Below are 17,442 nucleotides of genomic sequence, written 5' to 3'. Positions count from 1 at the left end.
CGCGTGCTTTTGCTTACCAATGTTTACGTCTAGGTATCTATGAATCATCAACGTTTTTATTGAATGTGGTGCACATCTACGGTATTCGTGCATTGTATCTTCGGCAGACATGTAGTAGTAAGCTCTATTTCAAAGTGAAAGAATCTTTAGTGAAATCTGTGCACATATAAATTTATTAATTTTGCCGATAGTCAATAAATTGTAAGTTTACAAAATTTTCATACCTTTTTTTATTAATTATAACTGAGATATTTTTCGGTAGCCCTTATATAATGTCGAATAATTTGCCTATTACCAAAATGAAAAGGAAAGCGATTTCTTTGGAACTTAAAATTCAAATTTTAGATCGTCTTGCAACTGGACAAGGGGCTACGTCTGTAGGAAAGCATTTTGATGTACATGAAGCTACCGTAAGAACTATTAAGAAAAATGAAGCTGCAATTAGGAAGTCGGTATGTTCTGGAACAAAAGTAAGTGTTAATTCATCATCATATACAAGAGATATTGTCAAGGAAAAATGGAAAAGGCCCTGGTAATATGGATAGAAGATCAGTCACAAAAAAGAGTACCAGTAGATGGAAATGCCATCAAGCAAACAGCACTAAGAATTTACAGACAGATTAAAGAAAAGGAGCCAAGCACTTCATCTCAGTTAAACAGAAAGTATGAATTTTCTGCGAGTACAGGTTGGATGACAGGATTTCTTAAAAGGAATGCTCTTCATAATATAAAAATTAAAGGTGAAACTGCATCTGCAGATGAATCGGCTGCTAAAGTATTCCCGCAGGAACTTGCAAAAATTATTGAAGATGGAGGATACACTCCTGATCAAGTGTGGAATGCAGATGAAACTGGTTTCTTCTGGAAACGAATGCCGAACAGAACGTATGTAGCCAAATCGCAGAAAACTGCTGGTGGTTTTAAGGTAGCTAAGGATCGTGTGACCTTATTATTTTCCTCCAATGCTTCAGGAGATCGTATGTTGAAACCACTGCTGGTAAATCGAGCCCTAAACCCACGTTCAATGAAAGGTGTAGATATCAATAAACTGCCTGTTCACTGGATGGCAAACAAGAAGGCCTGGGTGACCATTACTATTTTTACAGAATGGTTCAACAAATGTTTCGTCCCAGAAGTCAGACGTTATATGAATTTGAAAGGTCTCGAATTTAAAGTTCTTCTGATTCTTGACAATGCACCCGGCCATCCTGTCTTGGAACACCCAAACGTACAAATTTTATTTCTGCCACCTAATACTACATCTTTGATACAACCGCTAGACCAAGGTATAATTGCGACAATTAAAACATGCTACGTAAAACGAACATTCCAACACGTTTTGGACAAACTGAATGATGAAACACTAACAGTCATTGATGTGTGGAAGAAATTCTCAATTATGGATTGTATCAATCAAGTTGGATTAGCGTTAACTGAATTAAAACCAGCAACTTTAAATGCGTGTTGGAAAGCGGTTTGGCCACAATGTGTAAAAAGCAAAGATCCCATCATCCCTAATACGACCGAATTTCCCAACATCATTACAATGGCACACAAAATTGGTGGAGAAGGATTCGATGATCTATCGTTTGAAGATATTGATGAATTGTTAACCGACAAAGCCCTAAGCGAAGATGAAATATTGGAGGTTGTCCTTGGGACTCCTTATCCCACAGAACGTAGTGATAATGAAGAAAATGATCCTGTTCTAAATGCAGATTTAATAAAAGAAGGTCTGGAACTGGCCAGAAAATTAGGTAATCATTTTGTCAAACATGACCCTAATGAGGAACGCGCTGGGAAGTTTCAACGTGAACTGAAGTTGTTGACAGCCTCTTACAGAGAATTATATAACGGCCTAACCAAAACACGAACACAACGATTAATAACTGAATTCGTTCGTAAAACCGGTGAAACATCAGCACCAAAGGAGACTCGTGCTGATTTTGCTGAAGAGATCACAGAAAGAATTTCATTAGAGGAAGAAGACGATGTCCACAACATTTCTAGTGATGGAAGTAATATTCCAGTCGTACACAAACGTATGCGCCATTTATTATCAGAAAGTGAAAATGAATAAAATCTTGTTATGTGTAAAACAGATTTTTTTTTGTTCGTGAAGAATTTTTTTTTGTTCATGAAGAATTTTTTTTTCATTTCATATGCATACAAATTTATTTTAGTACATTTTAATTACATATTATTACATGTGTATTTTGTTGAAATAAAATAATAAGCTGAAAACGAATATTTTATGTGTTTTTTTTAATTATTTTTACTGATTTTTTTTAGATCCGGAACCAATCTTCTTTTCTTCCATAAATACAATGTCTTTTTTTACACGAATTTTTTTTACACGTATTTTTCAGGAACGTATCTATCGTGTAAAAACAGAATTAGGTGTATATATATATATATATATATATATATATATATACATATATATTTATATTTTTGTGTACTGTGTTTTGTGGTTATAACATATTGAATGGTGAGTTAGCAAACAGGAGGAGGAGGAGGAGGCAAAATTAGGCAAGTAATTAGGATAGAAATAGACAATCCTGCCCTTGTATTACATTAAAAGCCCAGAGTGAGGTAAATTTTAGTTTTAGGAAAGTGAACAGCACATGACTTAAGAATATAAAGTTGGTGCTGAGGTTATCTGGATTTCCCATCCATGCCAGTAATGGCCCTAAACCATCACAACAGACACATGTCTGTACTATGCAGAATTAAAACAAATAAGTAAAGGAATAAAGATAAAATGAAATAAAAATAAAAAGGAATAAAATAAAATATGGCTCTAATTATAGAAAACATCACCAAAGGTCATTCATCACACCAAGCAAGTGAATAAGGACCATATCATAGTTATATATGTATACAGTGGTTCAATACTGAAAGACATATACAGAGAACACTTATTTAGATAGTATGAATCAGAGCTGTAATACTCAATATGTTCTACGTTGATAATAATATTAGTAAATTAATAAGAGGAGTATACCTCAATATAGTACGTGGAACACTTCCGTATGATACCCTCCAGAAATTAAAACGGAAAAAACGAAAAAACGACAACTTACCGGTACATTAAAGTAAAATATAAATATAATTAAAGTAAAATATAAATAATTAAATAATCAATTTAACACAATTCAAAATCAATTCAAAACAATTAAAATTCAAATTAACGCAATTAAAAGAATCTAACGAAAATATTCAAAACGATTTTCCTTCCTGAAGCTGACAATGCATTTCGACCGACTGTCGTGATCACAGGAATGAAAAATACCGAATCAGGCATTGTCAGCTTCAGGAAGGAAAATCGTTTTGAATATTTTCGTTAGATTCTTTTAATTGCGTTAATTTGAATTTTAATTGTTTTGAATTGATTTTGAATTGTGTTAAATTGATTATTTAATTATTTATATTTTACTTTAATTATATTTATATTTTACTTTAATGTACCGGTAAGTTGTCGATTTTTTCGTTTTTTCCGTTTTAATTTCTGGAGGGTATCATACGGAAGTGTTCCACGTACTATATTGAGGTATACTCCTCTTATTAATTTACTAAGAGAACACTTATGGAAATCCAATGTAGAGCTAACTCACAAAGTAGGATTTAACAACAGCTATGATTTTGGAATATATTAAAGTGCTGCTACTGCCCATATATCTGCAATATACAAGGTAGTGGAAAACCTTGTATACTGGTTTTATATAATTTTGATATCATATACTTGGATTTCAGGAAAGCTTTTGACACTGTTGCGCATGGAAGACTACTGTACAAATTGGAGCAGAATGGTATTAAGGGTAAGTTGCTACAATGGATAAAAGGATGGTTAAGTGAGAGAAGACAGAGGGTGGTAATCAATGGGTGCTGCTCTTTGTGGACTAATGTTATTAGTGGAGTCCCACAGGGTTTGGTGTTGGGTCCACTGTTGTTTTGTGTATTTATCAATGATATTGATGAAGGTATATCAGGCTTAATGTCGAAGTTTGCAGATGACACAAAGGTTGGCAGGGTTGTTAATGACAGTAATGGCAGTGTGCTACTGCAACAGGATCTAGATAATTTGGGCAGATGGGCTAAGAAGTGGCAACTGAAGTTCAACCTTGACAAATGCAAAGTACTGCATATGGGTAGAAGTAACCCCAGAGAAACGTACCAACTGTGTGGTACTACACTTAAGGTGCTAGAAAATGAAAAAGACCTGGGAGTAATTGTGCAGTCAGATATGAAGTTTTCTGAGCAGTGCAGACAGGCTGCTAGGGCGGGTAATGGGGTTTTGTCAATGATATATAGGAATTTTGCTAGCAGGGAAAAGGAGGTGATTGTCCCTCTGTATAAGGCAATGGTCAGGCCATGCTTTGAGTACTGCGTACAGGTCTGGAGGCCTCATTTTAGGAAGGATGTAGATTTGCTTGAGCGTGTACAGAGAAGAGCAACACGATTGGTGAGGGGAATGAAGGGATTCTCTTACCAAGAGAGGCTTAAGTTCTGCAAATTGCAGTGGCTGGAGACTAGGCACCTGCGCGGTGATCTGATTGAGGTCTATAAGGCCTTGAATGGGTTGAGCACGCTGAATTCTGATGGGATCCTTCCACTTGTTCAGATTACCAACCTACGGGGACATAAGTTCAAATTAAGAAAGGACAGATGTAGAATAGATGTGCGGAAATTTGCCTTTAGCCAGCGGGTGGTTAATTGCTGGAACAAACTTCCATCTGTCGTTGTGGAAGTTGATAGGTTAAATAAATTTAAGGAGGAACTGGACAGGCATTTGGAGGGAAAGGTGTGATTTTTTTTTTTTTTTTTTGGCTGATGCTGCATAAGCTTCTACACTTGCTTTCTTGCATCATGTGCCACTACTACTACTACTACTACTACCTTCTAGCCACGTATCTGCAGCATTCTGATAATATAATACATTTAATGAAATTTAAGGGTACCGCATTATGCTTAAGTTCACATTCACTTTTAATATAATTATCCCTGTTACATAAATTTAGAATTCTTAAGCATTGGTTTTTATTATATTTCCATGTATGCTTTTAGAGTTGTTAGCCCGCCAATTTGGGAAGTTAATAGTTTTCAAAAACTGAAGGTTTCTCATTTACCGAATATTTTAATTTCCACACGTTCCGTTTCAAAAGAGATAACAATATCCAGTGGTCATTCCCTGATCTTTCTGCATCCTCCGTATTTGGCGGTCACAGGCTCGAACCCTGGTCTAATCAAGAAGCGTGTGGTACACACTGCTGCTCCTGCCCACCTGGCTACTGAGGCGTCTAGTGCAAGTAATGGTCAAGTCAGATGGTAAGGAGGTCATTTACACAATATACATCATAACACTGTTATTGATCTTCTTTTCATAGTGGTGTAGGCATAAGTTGGCGATTTCACTGGAAAAGTAGGTGGTATAGCTAGGTGGTATTCCAGTGAACCTAATTAAACTTCAAAATATTTTGCAATTCATTATAATAATCATCAAATACCGTTTTCCTAAACCACTGTGGGCAGCCGTCTTGTCATTATTATTCAGATTTTTGATCATATGGAATATAGCATATATGCATCTTTCATGTGTGTTATGGGTGTAACAATGACCATTAAATTTGTCATTTAAACCATATGAGTATAAAAACTTTTTAGTTAAGATATAAACACATATTCGGCTTTGTTTATTTTCTAATGTTTTCTTCTATGTCCAGAACAAATATAAGCAATTTTGTGCAATCGTGATCCTGGTAATATTGTAGCTAAAATTCATTAATAAATTTAGAATTTTTATCTTTCGATTTTTTTTTTAATAATATAATCTGCTATATGTGCAGTTTGCTTTCAGTTTGACCTAGGTCTTTCCCAGCATTCAGTACATGCAATAATGTATATACCAATCTTATAACATGACAAAACATGTTATACTCATCCATTCTTTCAGTTCTATGCTCAGGAGACATGTAGGGGCAGATTTTGCAGATTTTATTCTGGCATGTGCTAATAGTAATAGTATTTGCCATAAGGTGCAAGGAAGCCACAGGGTTTTGCTGCACTAGCAAAAAAAAAAAAACTGCAGTTTGTGTTGCTCATTTATGTTCACTAAAATCATTAATATATGGTATAATTTTTCTTGTCATGTGTATATACAACATTCCTACCTAGCCTAGATATAGAAGAGCTTAATGCATTATATGCAGTAGGACCATGTTCATTATTTCTTGGGGTACTGATGCTCAAAGCAACTTTCATGGTGAATTTAACCTACAAAATTGTTGTTGTTGTTATTATTATTATTATTTGACTTGTCCATACTTATCGAAAGGAGTGAAATGATTATATTTGAGAGCCACACTGAAAAAAAAACTAAAATAAGAATAATTGTGAAACTATCTGTTGGACCAACAGTCCATTATTTCCAGTTTACAATTAAAATAACTCCCCAATTGATATAATTTTATACTTAAAAGTAAAGAAATTAAATCAATTACAGCCTGTATACATTGACTCCCCATCAATGTATACAGGTTGTAATCAGCAGAGATAAATTTAAATATTTATTGTGTTCACAATATGTTGATGTTAGTTTTAACATCCCTGGTGGGTGCTGGTCCCTGTTGACTGCCCGTCAATGTATACAAGCTGTAATCAGCAGAGATAAATTTAAATATTTATTGTGTTCACAATATGTTGATGTTAGTTTTAACATCCCTCTTACTATTCTTCACTATTCCCCTTAGTTGCATATTAGTAATTGTAAAATTAGAAATCTAGTACATGAACGCAATTTATAATTTAGTTATGGAATATTATAGATTATAACTCAAATAACTTCAATTCAAGAGAATTTGTTTTAAAATCAAATAGATAATACTCTCTTGACTAAAACACTTCACTTAATCATCAGAAAAGCCTAGCACTTGAAGCTAGATAGATGGGTGCTTTATTGGTGGAATAAAAGAGGTGATATGGATATGGTAGTGATGAGGGGGGTGTGTGTGTGTTTTTGGCAGATGCTGTATATGCTTGCTTTCCTGTATCTTTTGCAACTACTAATACTAAAAGTGCCTAAACATTAGCAAAGGCACATGATGCAAGAAAGCAAGCTTATATAGCATCAGCCAAAAAAAAAAAAAAAAAAAATACCGCTTATTTTGCCCATCCACTCGCTCCAAATGTTTGTCAAGTTCTGCCTTGAATCTATTTAAGCTATCAACTTCTACAACGACAGATGGAAGTTTCTTCCAGCAATCAACCACCCGGAGGCTAAAGGCAAACTTCCGTACATCTATCCTACAACTAACTTTCCTCAATTTGAATTTATGCCCTCTCAGGCGATTATTCTGAACAAGAGGAAGAATCCCATCCACAGTGAGCATGCTCAAACCATTCAAAGATTTATACACCTCAATCAGATCACTTCGCAGGTGCCTAGTCTCAAAGACACTGTTAATTTGCAAAACTTAAGCCTTTCTTCGTATAAAGCAACCCTTTGTTCCATTCACTAATCTTGTTGCCCTTCTCTGTATTTGTTCCAACAGCTCTACATCCTTCCTAAAATGAGGCCTCCAGACCTGTATACAGTACTCAAGATGTGGCCTGGCCATTGCCTTATACAAGAGGATAATCACCTCCTTATGCCTGCTAGAAAAATTCCTGTATATCATTGACAAGACACCATGACTATCTTGCAGACTATCTGCACTGCTCAGAAAACTTCATATCTGCTTGCACAATTACCCCCAGGTCCTTTTCATTCTCTGCCACTGTCACTATAGTACCACACAGTTGATACATTACTCTGAGATTACTGCTATCCATATGTAGTACTTTACATTTGTCAAATGTTAAATTTCATTTAGCCACCTCTCAGCCCATCTGCTCAACTTTTCTAGATCCTGTTGCAGCAGTGTACTGTCATTAGTATCATTAACAACCCTGCCAACCTTCGTATCATCCGCAAACTTGGACATTAAGACTAATATACCATTATCAATATCATTTATAAATACAGAAAACAACACTGAACCTTGAAGGACTCCACTAAAAACATTAGTCCACAAAGAGCAGTGTCCATTAATTACCACTCTCTGTCTTCTCCCAGTCAACCATCCCTTTATCCATAGCAGCAATTTGCCTCCAATGCCACACTGCTCTAATTTGTGCAGCAGTCTTCCATGCACAACAGTATCAAAGGCTTTTCTAAGATCCAAATATATGATATCAAAGTTATTCTTTGCATCCAGTTCCTTTGTGACTACATCATAGAATCCAATGAAACATCATCGCCTTTCTCCCTAGTGTGAAACTAGGGAGAAGGGCGATGATGTTTTGGCTCTTTGTTGTAATGTTTTATGGATATTCTTGGCAGTGACATAGAGATCTTCCTCTATTCAGAAATACCATCCCATACAATGTGCATATCACAGGGAGAAACTGATTAACATATATGCATCTTCTCCTTTGCCCTCTGTCTCACTGTGATGATTGAATGCTTCACATCGGTCATACTCCTTATGCCTTTAAATATTAAATGGTTCTTTGTCCTCTGTAGTAGGCAACATATGCATCCAGAATGGTGTGCTTTCTTTTCAGAACTTGTTGAAAAAAATGTTTTTCAAAGAAAAAACTGTGAGATAGATAAATAATATTTAGACGCAAGGGATGCCAAGGCACTAGACTTACACCTCGAAGATTCTAGATTATGTCTCTAAAACCAGATTCTAAATTGTGTCTCTAATTTTTCAAGCAGGAGAGCAAGGGATGGAATTGACATGATTAACCCTTATAGTCAAACCCACAAGACAAGATCTTGTGCGAGCCATCTGAGGAGCACCTGAGATGGCTCACACATCATATCACTTTGGACCCTGCTTCATGTTGAAGCAGGGGCCAAAGGGATGTGATGAAGCTGGATCCCTCAACTACCAGACCACCCTTTTCAAGTTTCTACAGATAGCAACACATGGCAAACACACTGGGTTCCTAGTCTGTGTGCAATGGACCCCAGTAGTACTAATCTGTAGAAACAGTGGCATGACTGGGAGGCCTAAGCGCACGCACGCATGCATGCACACACACACACACACGCACACCAAAATTATAGTTGACATAGGGCTAAAACGTAAACAGAACCCAATCAATCCAGCATGCGAACCAAGCCTAACCGCTGTCCATCATTTTTTTACAGTGAACGCAGCTTCTAATTTACAGGCAGCAATGTTACAAAAATTTAGACAATATTCAACCTGATTTTTCCTTCAAATAATGTACTAAAGACTAATAAACAAAACATTACACACCACACGACATAACTCTTGTACATCATGCTGCATGAAAGAGTCCAGTGTTTCCCATCTGAAAAAAAGAATAAAAATTTAGGACAAACAAAGGGGAGGGGGGGGGAATATATATATATATATATATATATATATACTTAAATATTTTTCAAGCAAATAAACAGACACATACACATGCATGCAAACACAAAGTGTGAAAAGTTCAGGGAAGGGACTGATATAGGTAAAATGATTAAAAGTATTGGCTCTTTGGAGGATCTCCCTGACACTAATTTCATTCCACTGCTTCTGAAACTTATCTGTAATTAGTAATTCCTAAAGGACTTATCTGGAATGCTTCCAGTAAGTTTCTTTTGTAATTACTAATAGATTTCATGTGTACATTTTGAACTGAAAATCTGCTAATAAAGATGTGTTTAACATTTCCTGAGTTTCTGCACTAAATTTAATGCAAATTCAATAATCAGTAAATCATTCATTTTGAAATGCAGTAAAGCACAACACATTTTCTATTCAGTGTGCACCAATTCAGACTTCTTATGGGAAAAACTCATCTAGAATACTATCTCAATGTGAGTCATGACCAAGTTCAAACACATGGATTTCAGGAAAGCTTTTGATGCTGTTGCACAAGCAAGACTGCTGTACAAATCAGAGTGGAATGACATTAAGGGCAAGTTGCTGCAATGGATAAAGGGATGGTTGATTGGGAGATGGCAGAGAGTGGTAGTAAATAGACATGGACACTGCTCTACATGAACTAATGTTATTAGTGGAGTCACCCAGGGTTCGGTGCTGGGCTCATTGTTGTTTTGTGTATTTATAAATGATATCTAAAGGTATATCAGGCTCAATGTACAAGTATGCAGATGATACAAAGGTTGGCAGAGTTGTTAATAACACTAAAGACAGTATGCAATGCAACTGGATCTAGAAAAGTTAGACAGATGAGCTGAGAGGTGGCAACTGAAGTTTAACAAATGTAACAAAAGTTTAACAAAAGTTTGACAAATGTAAAGTACTGCATATGGGTAGCAGTAACCCAAGAGAAATGTACAACTGTGTGGTAGCAGTAACCCAACAGAAATGTACCAAATCAGGGAGGTGGAGAATAAAAAAGACCTGGGGGAAATTGTGCAGTCAGATATGAAGTTCTCTGAGCAGTGCAGATGGGCTGACAGAGCAGTGTGGAGTCTTGTCAATGATATATAGGAATTTAGCTAGCAGGAACAGGGAGGTGATTATCCCGTTATACAAGGCAATGGTCAGGCCACACCTAGAGTACTGTGTATAGGTCTGGAGGCCTCATTTTAGGAAGGATGTAGAGTTTCTAGAATGAGTACAGAGGAGGGCAACTAGACTGCTGAGAGGAACAAAGGGGTGTGCTTACAAAGAAAGGCTTAAGTTCTACAAGTTGCAGCATCTGGAGACTAGGCACCTGTGAGGTGATCTGATTGAGGCCTTGAATGGTTTGAGCAGGTTTTATCCTGACTGGATACTTCTGCTTGCTCAGACTAAGAACCTGAGGGGTACATAGATTCAAATTGAAAAAGGACAGTTGTAGAATAGATGTGCAGAAGTTTGCCTTTAGCCAGTGAGTAGTTGATTGCTGGATCAGAATTCAATCTGTTATTGTGGAAGTTGGCAGCTAAAATAAATTTAAAGCTGAATAGATAAACATTTGGAGTGACTGGATGGGAAAAATGGGAAGGGGTTTTTTTTTTTTTTTTTTTTATTTGGCTGATGCTGTATAAGCTTGCCTTGATTTCTTGCATCATATGCCTGAACTAATTTACATCTCATATGCCTGAACTAATGCAAATGCTAAATGATAATGTCACAATTTCAGGCCATAAAATCAGTCTCTAGACATTTTGATCATGTCTCATATATACACTGCCCTCATTAATACCTGGACACACCCCCAGTCACGTCAGGCAACTAGAAATATGCTCATATATTTTTGAGGAAACAGAAATATGATTGTGAATGCAGGGTGCTGTGATCGACTGAGTTAAGAAACTTCTAGTGTGGAACAATAATGAAGTGCCATATAACAGACTTTAGATGATGAGTTCCATCTGCATTGGCACAAAGAAGTGCTTAAAATCTATCCTGGCTCTTTTTCTGCCCTGCCGTTCATTGCTCTGAACAAGAGGCTGGTGTATTTTCTGGCAGACCACACAAAAACAGTCATGTTTCATCAGCATTATATATTTGAGAATAACAAAGACCTGATTGTATTATTATTTCATTTAGTTTTTTTTTTTTTTTTTTTTAATGGATCAACAACACCACTCAGAGGTTCACCACAATTTTTTCTATTAGTGATATTGTGCCTTTATCTAAATTGTCACAGCCATTCTGCACTTCAGGTAAAATTGTGTAACTTGAAATGCTTTGCAAACTTTCCTGCTGCTTTAATTCAACAACACGCAGGCCAACTTCACATGTCCGTTACTGTGAATACCACTTAAATACAGCTTCTTCCAGCAATGCTTCTTTTGGCTTTTTTAATATCTGTCTATTTAATGCATGGCTTTTATCACCCACCACATCAAATGTTAAAGGAAATGCTTTTATACATTCTTTGTGTATTTTAATATGACAGTCTTTTAGCCAATGTTGAGTTGTTAATGATAGTAAAAGTAATGTTTTCCTTTTATTCCACTTTTCAATTCTTTGGAACCCGTAATTATATAAAATATGTTAAATTATGTACATACTGTACATATAAAAAAAAGTATGCAAATGAAGCAATTATAAGCAATAACATCTGTCCAACTCAGAGTCAACAGCGATACTGAACAACACTCAAGACAATATAATGTATGTTCAGTTATTCTCTGCGCAGTCAATCAGCATGCAGTCAGAGCAACTCATCTGCCTTCCTAAATCCCATGTGTCTTTCAAAGTACTCTAATGCATTAGGGCTTAAAGGCTCAAGCTGCGAAAGAGATTAGACTATGTATATTTTAGTGCAATTGCATCATTTATACACAGCTAAATATAAATTAGCAAATTTGAAATAGTGGCATCGTTTAAGTTACATCTCATATTGTGAATACCTTCACGACGAGTTGCCATGACATTGCACTAATAAGTAACACTTATTAAGGAGGAGACTGTTGTAACTTATTCTCAGTGGATACCACCACCCAGACGGCACCATTTCAGGGCTATTTTTTTAACGCTTTCCCAGTGAAGAAGGCTGTTGTTGCCTATTCTTGGAAACTCCGGACATCATCAGGCTCCCCCTGGCCCATCTTCAGTGGGTGGGTAGGTACCCAAGTGATGTAATGATAGCAAAATAGTTGTGAAGTATATCTTCACAATATGAGAGATGCCTGATGGTGTATGATATAAGTTAAGACTCTAATGCATTAGGGCTTAAAGCCTCAAACTGTGAAAGAGATTAGACTGTGTATTTTAGTGCAATTGCATCATTTATACACAGCTAAATATAAATTAGCAAATTTGAAATAGTGGCATCATTTAAGTTACATCTCATATTGTGAATACCTTCACGACGAGTTGCAATGACATTGCACTACTTCGAATAAGTAACGCTTCACCCAAAGGAGGAGACTGTTGTTACTTATTCTCAGTGGATACCACCACCCAGACGGCACCATTCAGGGCTATTTGGTCCATCTTCGGTGGGTGGGTAGGTACCCAAGTGATGTAATGATGGCAGAACAGTTGTGAAGTATATCTTCACAATATGAGAGATGCCTGATGGTGTATGATGTAAGTTAAGACTCAAATGCATTAGGGCTTAAAGCCTCAAGCTGTGAAAGAGATTAGACTATGTGTATTTTGTGCAATTGCATCATTTATACACAGCTAAATATAAATTAGAAAATTTGCAACAGCGACATCATTTAAGTTACATCTCATATTGTGAATACCTTCATGACGAGTTGCCATGACATTGCACTACTTCAAATAAGTAACACTTCACCCGAAGGAGAAGACTGTTGTTACTTATTCTCAGTGGATACCACCACCCAGACGGCAACCTTTCCGGCCAATCCCCACATTTACACCCAAGTGATGTCGTGATAGCAAACGGTTGTGAAGTATATCTTCACAATATGAGAGATGCCTGATGGTGTATGATATAAGTTAGGACTCAATTAAACATTAGGGCTTAAAGCCTCAAGCTGCAAAAGAGATTAGACTATGTGTATTTTAGAGAAATTGCATCATTTGCAATTGCATTAAAATACACATAGAAATCCACCCACCCACCGAAGAAGGGCCAAATAGCCCTGAAACAGTGCCGTCTGGGTGGTGGTATCCACAGAGAATAAGTAACAACAGTCTTCTCCTTCGGATGAAGCGTTACTTATTTGAAGTAGTGCAATGTCATGGCAACTCGTCGTGAAGGTATTCACAATATGAGATGTAACTTAAACAATGCCACTATTGCAAATTTGACAATTTATATTTAGCTGTGTATAAATGATGCAATTGCACTTTCAAAGTACTCAACTGTGAACAGATTTTTTTTATATTTCGATCCAGATTAACTGTAAGCGGATTAGCGAGGGTTTGCCATATATATAAACATATATACAAGGATAACATCAGAATTACAAAATTACAAGGAAGGTTTGTTATTAAACTGTAAGCAATATATTACATAACGTGAAGTGCTAACCCATTTAATCTGTTTATATAAATTTCACCATTTACTCCTCTTCTGTAAATTGCTCATATCTTTTTTGTTATCTAATAACAAGTGCAAATAGCAAGTGCCTAAATTATGAAACTTGGAAAAAAGTATTCCATTAAAAATCTAATTTCATAACAACATGAAGAACAAATATAAAAAAACAGTTAAAACAATTATTAAACTTGGGAAAAAAAAAAAAAAAAAAAACAGCAGCTGACAACTAAAAATTTTAGTGGGTTACATTTAAAAAATACGTACTATGAAAGAAAGAAGATGTATGTATATACATACATTAAGACAACTAAGTATGCGTGTATGTATATATATATATACATCAATCTTATAGCATACACAGGGACACACTTGCCCCCAGTCAATATATATATTTATATATGAGGGGCATTCAATAAATTATCTACCTAGGGTACTTCCCATAGTTATATTTCAATGATTCATGATTTATCATGTTCCTACATACCTCAAACTTGAATCATACTAATTTTGATCCCACTATGCTTTTAGGTTGTGCTGCTGTAACAGAGAGAAGGAAGACACCTGTATCAAATTTTCGATTTGCTGAAATTGAAGCATCGTTCAGTCATCGAGTTTCTCACCAATGAAGGAAATGGGCCAAAGGTCATTCATCAAAGGTGGTGGTGGTGGCCCGGGGCAACAGTGCACCTTTTGAGTATCGGGCGAAACTAGTTAAAAAAATTCAAGGTAGGGATAGAGAGTCCACTGAAGATAATCCACCGTCCTGGAAGGCCTGTGACAGCGACCACTCCAGAAATGTGCCAAGCAGTGGAAATCCTTGTGCTGAATGAGAGATGTTTAAAGGTGTCCCAAATCTCTAGGGAATGTGGCATATCTGAGGAAACAGTTATATCCATCCTCTGTGAACATTTGGGGATGAATAAGGTCAGCACAAGGTAGGCCCCAGATTTCTGACCCCAGTGAAGAAGCAATTCAGAGTACAGCATTGTGAGAATTTTATGGAAGAGTTTTATGGAAGGGATCCTGAAACTTTCATCTCCACAACTGTTATGGGTTCATCACTGGGATCCTGGGACTAAGCAAGAATCAATGCAATAGAAAAGGGTTCTCCCCACCAAAAAATTTCAGACACAACCTTCAGCTGGCAAGGTTATGGTCACCATTTTTGAGATGCTGAGGGAATTTTGTCATAAGGGATGTCATAAAGCAAAAATACTGTGGTAAACTTTCCAGAGACATGCTGCTTCTTCCGGGAAATGCACCAGTGCACAGGTTACATGCTGTTGCATTCAGAGAATATGACTTTACAGAACTTACCCATCCACTTTACATGCCAGACCTGGCCTCCAGTGACTATTTTCTGTTTCAACACCTAAAGAAAAACTTACATAGACATCACTTTACTGATGACGATGAACTGAAGTCTGCTGTTTCTGCATCTTTGGTGGACAAGACAAAATATTTTATTTGTCTGGTATTTCCTCATTGCCAACAAATTGGAGCATTGAGCTTCAGGGGAGTTACATTGAAAAATAAAACCATAATTTTGCGTGTATCTAATTTCCTTCATAGGTAAGTAGACAATATGTTGAATGCCCCTCGTATGTATATGTATATATTCCCCCACTAGGAGATAGGAATGAATTCCAACCATACATTTTTATGTTTATAATTAAATAATGGATGTTTGATGTTTAATTTTTAACAAAATACAGTCGATTCCGTCGGTTATTTGGGACACATCGGGCCTAGTGCATTTTGGCCCAATTAAGCAGCTGCCCCAATTATCCGAAGTTTCACGTAAAAAAGTTAAAATACAATGGACCCCTGCTTTACAATTCGTTCACTGTACAATCAAATCACGTTATGATGGAGTCACCATAGTAAAGTACCGTTCACTATACAATGTATAGTAAGCGCCGGTCATTGTGATCACGTTTGTGAATTGAATTTTAATTCTATTAAACGATTCTAATTAGCGAAAATAGGAGGAATATTATCCACAGGCTATAAAAGTAAAGAAATATTAAGCACAAATTTATCCGTTATTACCTTACCAATTAAAAAAATTAAATGATAGGTGATAATCGGAATAATTAATACGTACTGTAATATGTACATACTAAACTAGTTGACATTTCTGTTCACTGACATTGTGGGTGAGGGTTAAAAGTTAAAACAGTAAAAAGATAAGCAATCAATAACAAAGAACACAGTACACACAAATTTCAAGTAACATGACACACGCAAGTGAGAATGGAGTAGAAGTGCAAACATTTCACCATAATAACCCACAGAATTCCAGCTTTCGGTATTATCGCAAATTCAACAAGATCGAGTTTACTATCCGTTTATGATAGATTTCACTAACAGAAAAGCCCAATAAACAGGTGACTGCTAATTGTTTTTATTGTTTTATGGTTGTGACCTCCAGAAATCCAACCGAACCACGTGATACGGTCGGAGACAATTGTAGAGTAGTGCTCCAATCTCCTGTCCCGATTAAACGGCATGTTGTCCCAATTGAGCGAAGTAAACCCTGGCTGTTTTCTCAATTGGATTCTGTTTTTTTAAGATTTTCCCCAAATAAACAGCTGCCCCGATTAACTGGTGGCCCAAATAACCAGAATCCACTGTACAAATAAAATAAAATAAAATCTGCTGTCCTGTAATTAAATTATTTTAAATTCCATGTCAGTTACAAATATCTAAACTTGACAATATGTTTCAATATCTACACAGGTCACCATCGGGTTTATTATTGTCAGCAACTCATTGTAAAATGATAATTTCTTAATTAAAACCAAATACTTTCAACAACAGGTTGTTTATGCCTCTCATACTTAAATCCAAAATGAACTGTAGTGTTGATGCGACTGGTAGCTCTCAGTTGTGTTTCACATTTTTGCCAAATTGCTGAAATGAATACTGCTCCTTGTAATGCTGTCCTGTTTTTCCTTACAGTATTATTCATTTACCAGGCTGTAGGGCAGACAAAAGCTAAACCTGTTTAAGGTTCCAACACTTCCACGTCAAAAAGAGAGAAACATACAGTGTTTTTGTAAATTCCATGGTAATGATGCTATAGAACTCTGTCCGTATTATGCAGATTATGGAACAATCCTGCCAAATACAAAATTTAATTGAGGAGAATTAACTGAGTCCATGCACTGAGATACACATAGTGAAGGTCACTATATTATGTGAAGGCTGGCAAAAGCAACACTCGCCACAATACTGTTTTTATATTGGTACTCACATCATTGCAAGCAGATGATTCCTTATTTCACTGAATTTTTTACATAATATTTTACAGATAATGATCAAATGCACTTCAAATTTCGGGGGAAATGTCATGCACAGGTATAAGAGCAATTTCTGTTGAGTGGTAAACTGCAAATAGCAATGTTAAAAAAGCATAGCCGACAAGAATATTATTCATGAATTGTAAATTGCAGC

The 17,442-nt window shown here is 36.2% G+C and overlaps 1 protein-coding gene across 1 annotated transcript in view; it reads right to left on the bottom strand.

Annotated features, from left to right (window-relative positions):
- Usp7 (Ubiquitin-specific protease 7) overlaps positions 1-17,442 on the bottom strand; it is a 518,151-nt gene that overhangs the window by 307,487 nt on the left and 193,222 nt on the right. Inside the window, exon 10 of the mRNA XM_090378438.1 lies at positions 9,312-9,366. Within this exon, the coding sequence (XP_090234564.1) occupies positions 9,312-9,366 (55 nt within the window). The remainder of the gene's footprint in view (positions 1-9,311; positions 9,367-17,442) is intronic.

The sequence above is a fragment of the Mastigoproctus giganteus genome, chromosome 7, assembly GCF_048544385.1.
Source record: "Mastigoproctus giganteus isolate SK-2022 chromosome 7, ASM4854438v1, whole genome shotgun sequence".
Classification (NCBI taxonomy): domain Eukaryota; kingdom Metazoa; phylum Arthropoda; class Arachnida; order Uropygi; family Thelyphonidae; genus Mastigoproctus; species Mastigoproctus giganteus.
This window is presented reverse-complemented; position numbering and strand designations above follow the sequence as displayed.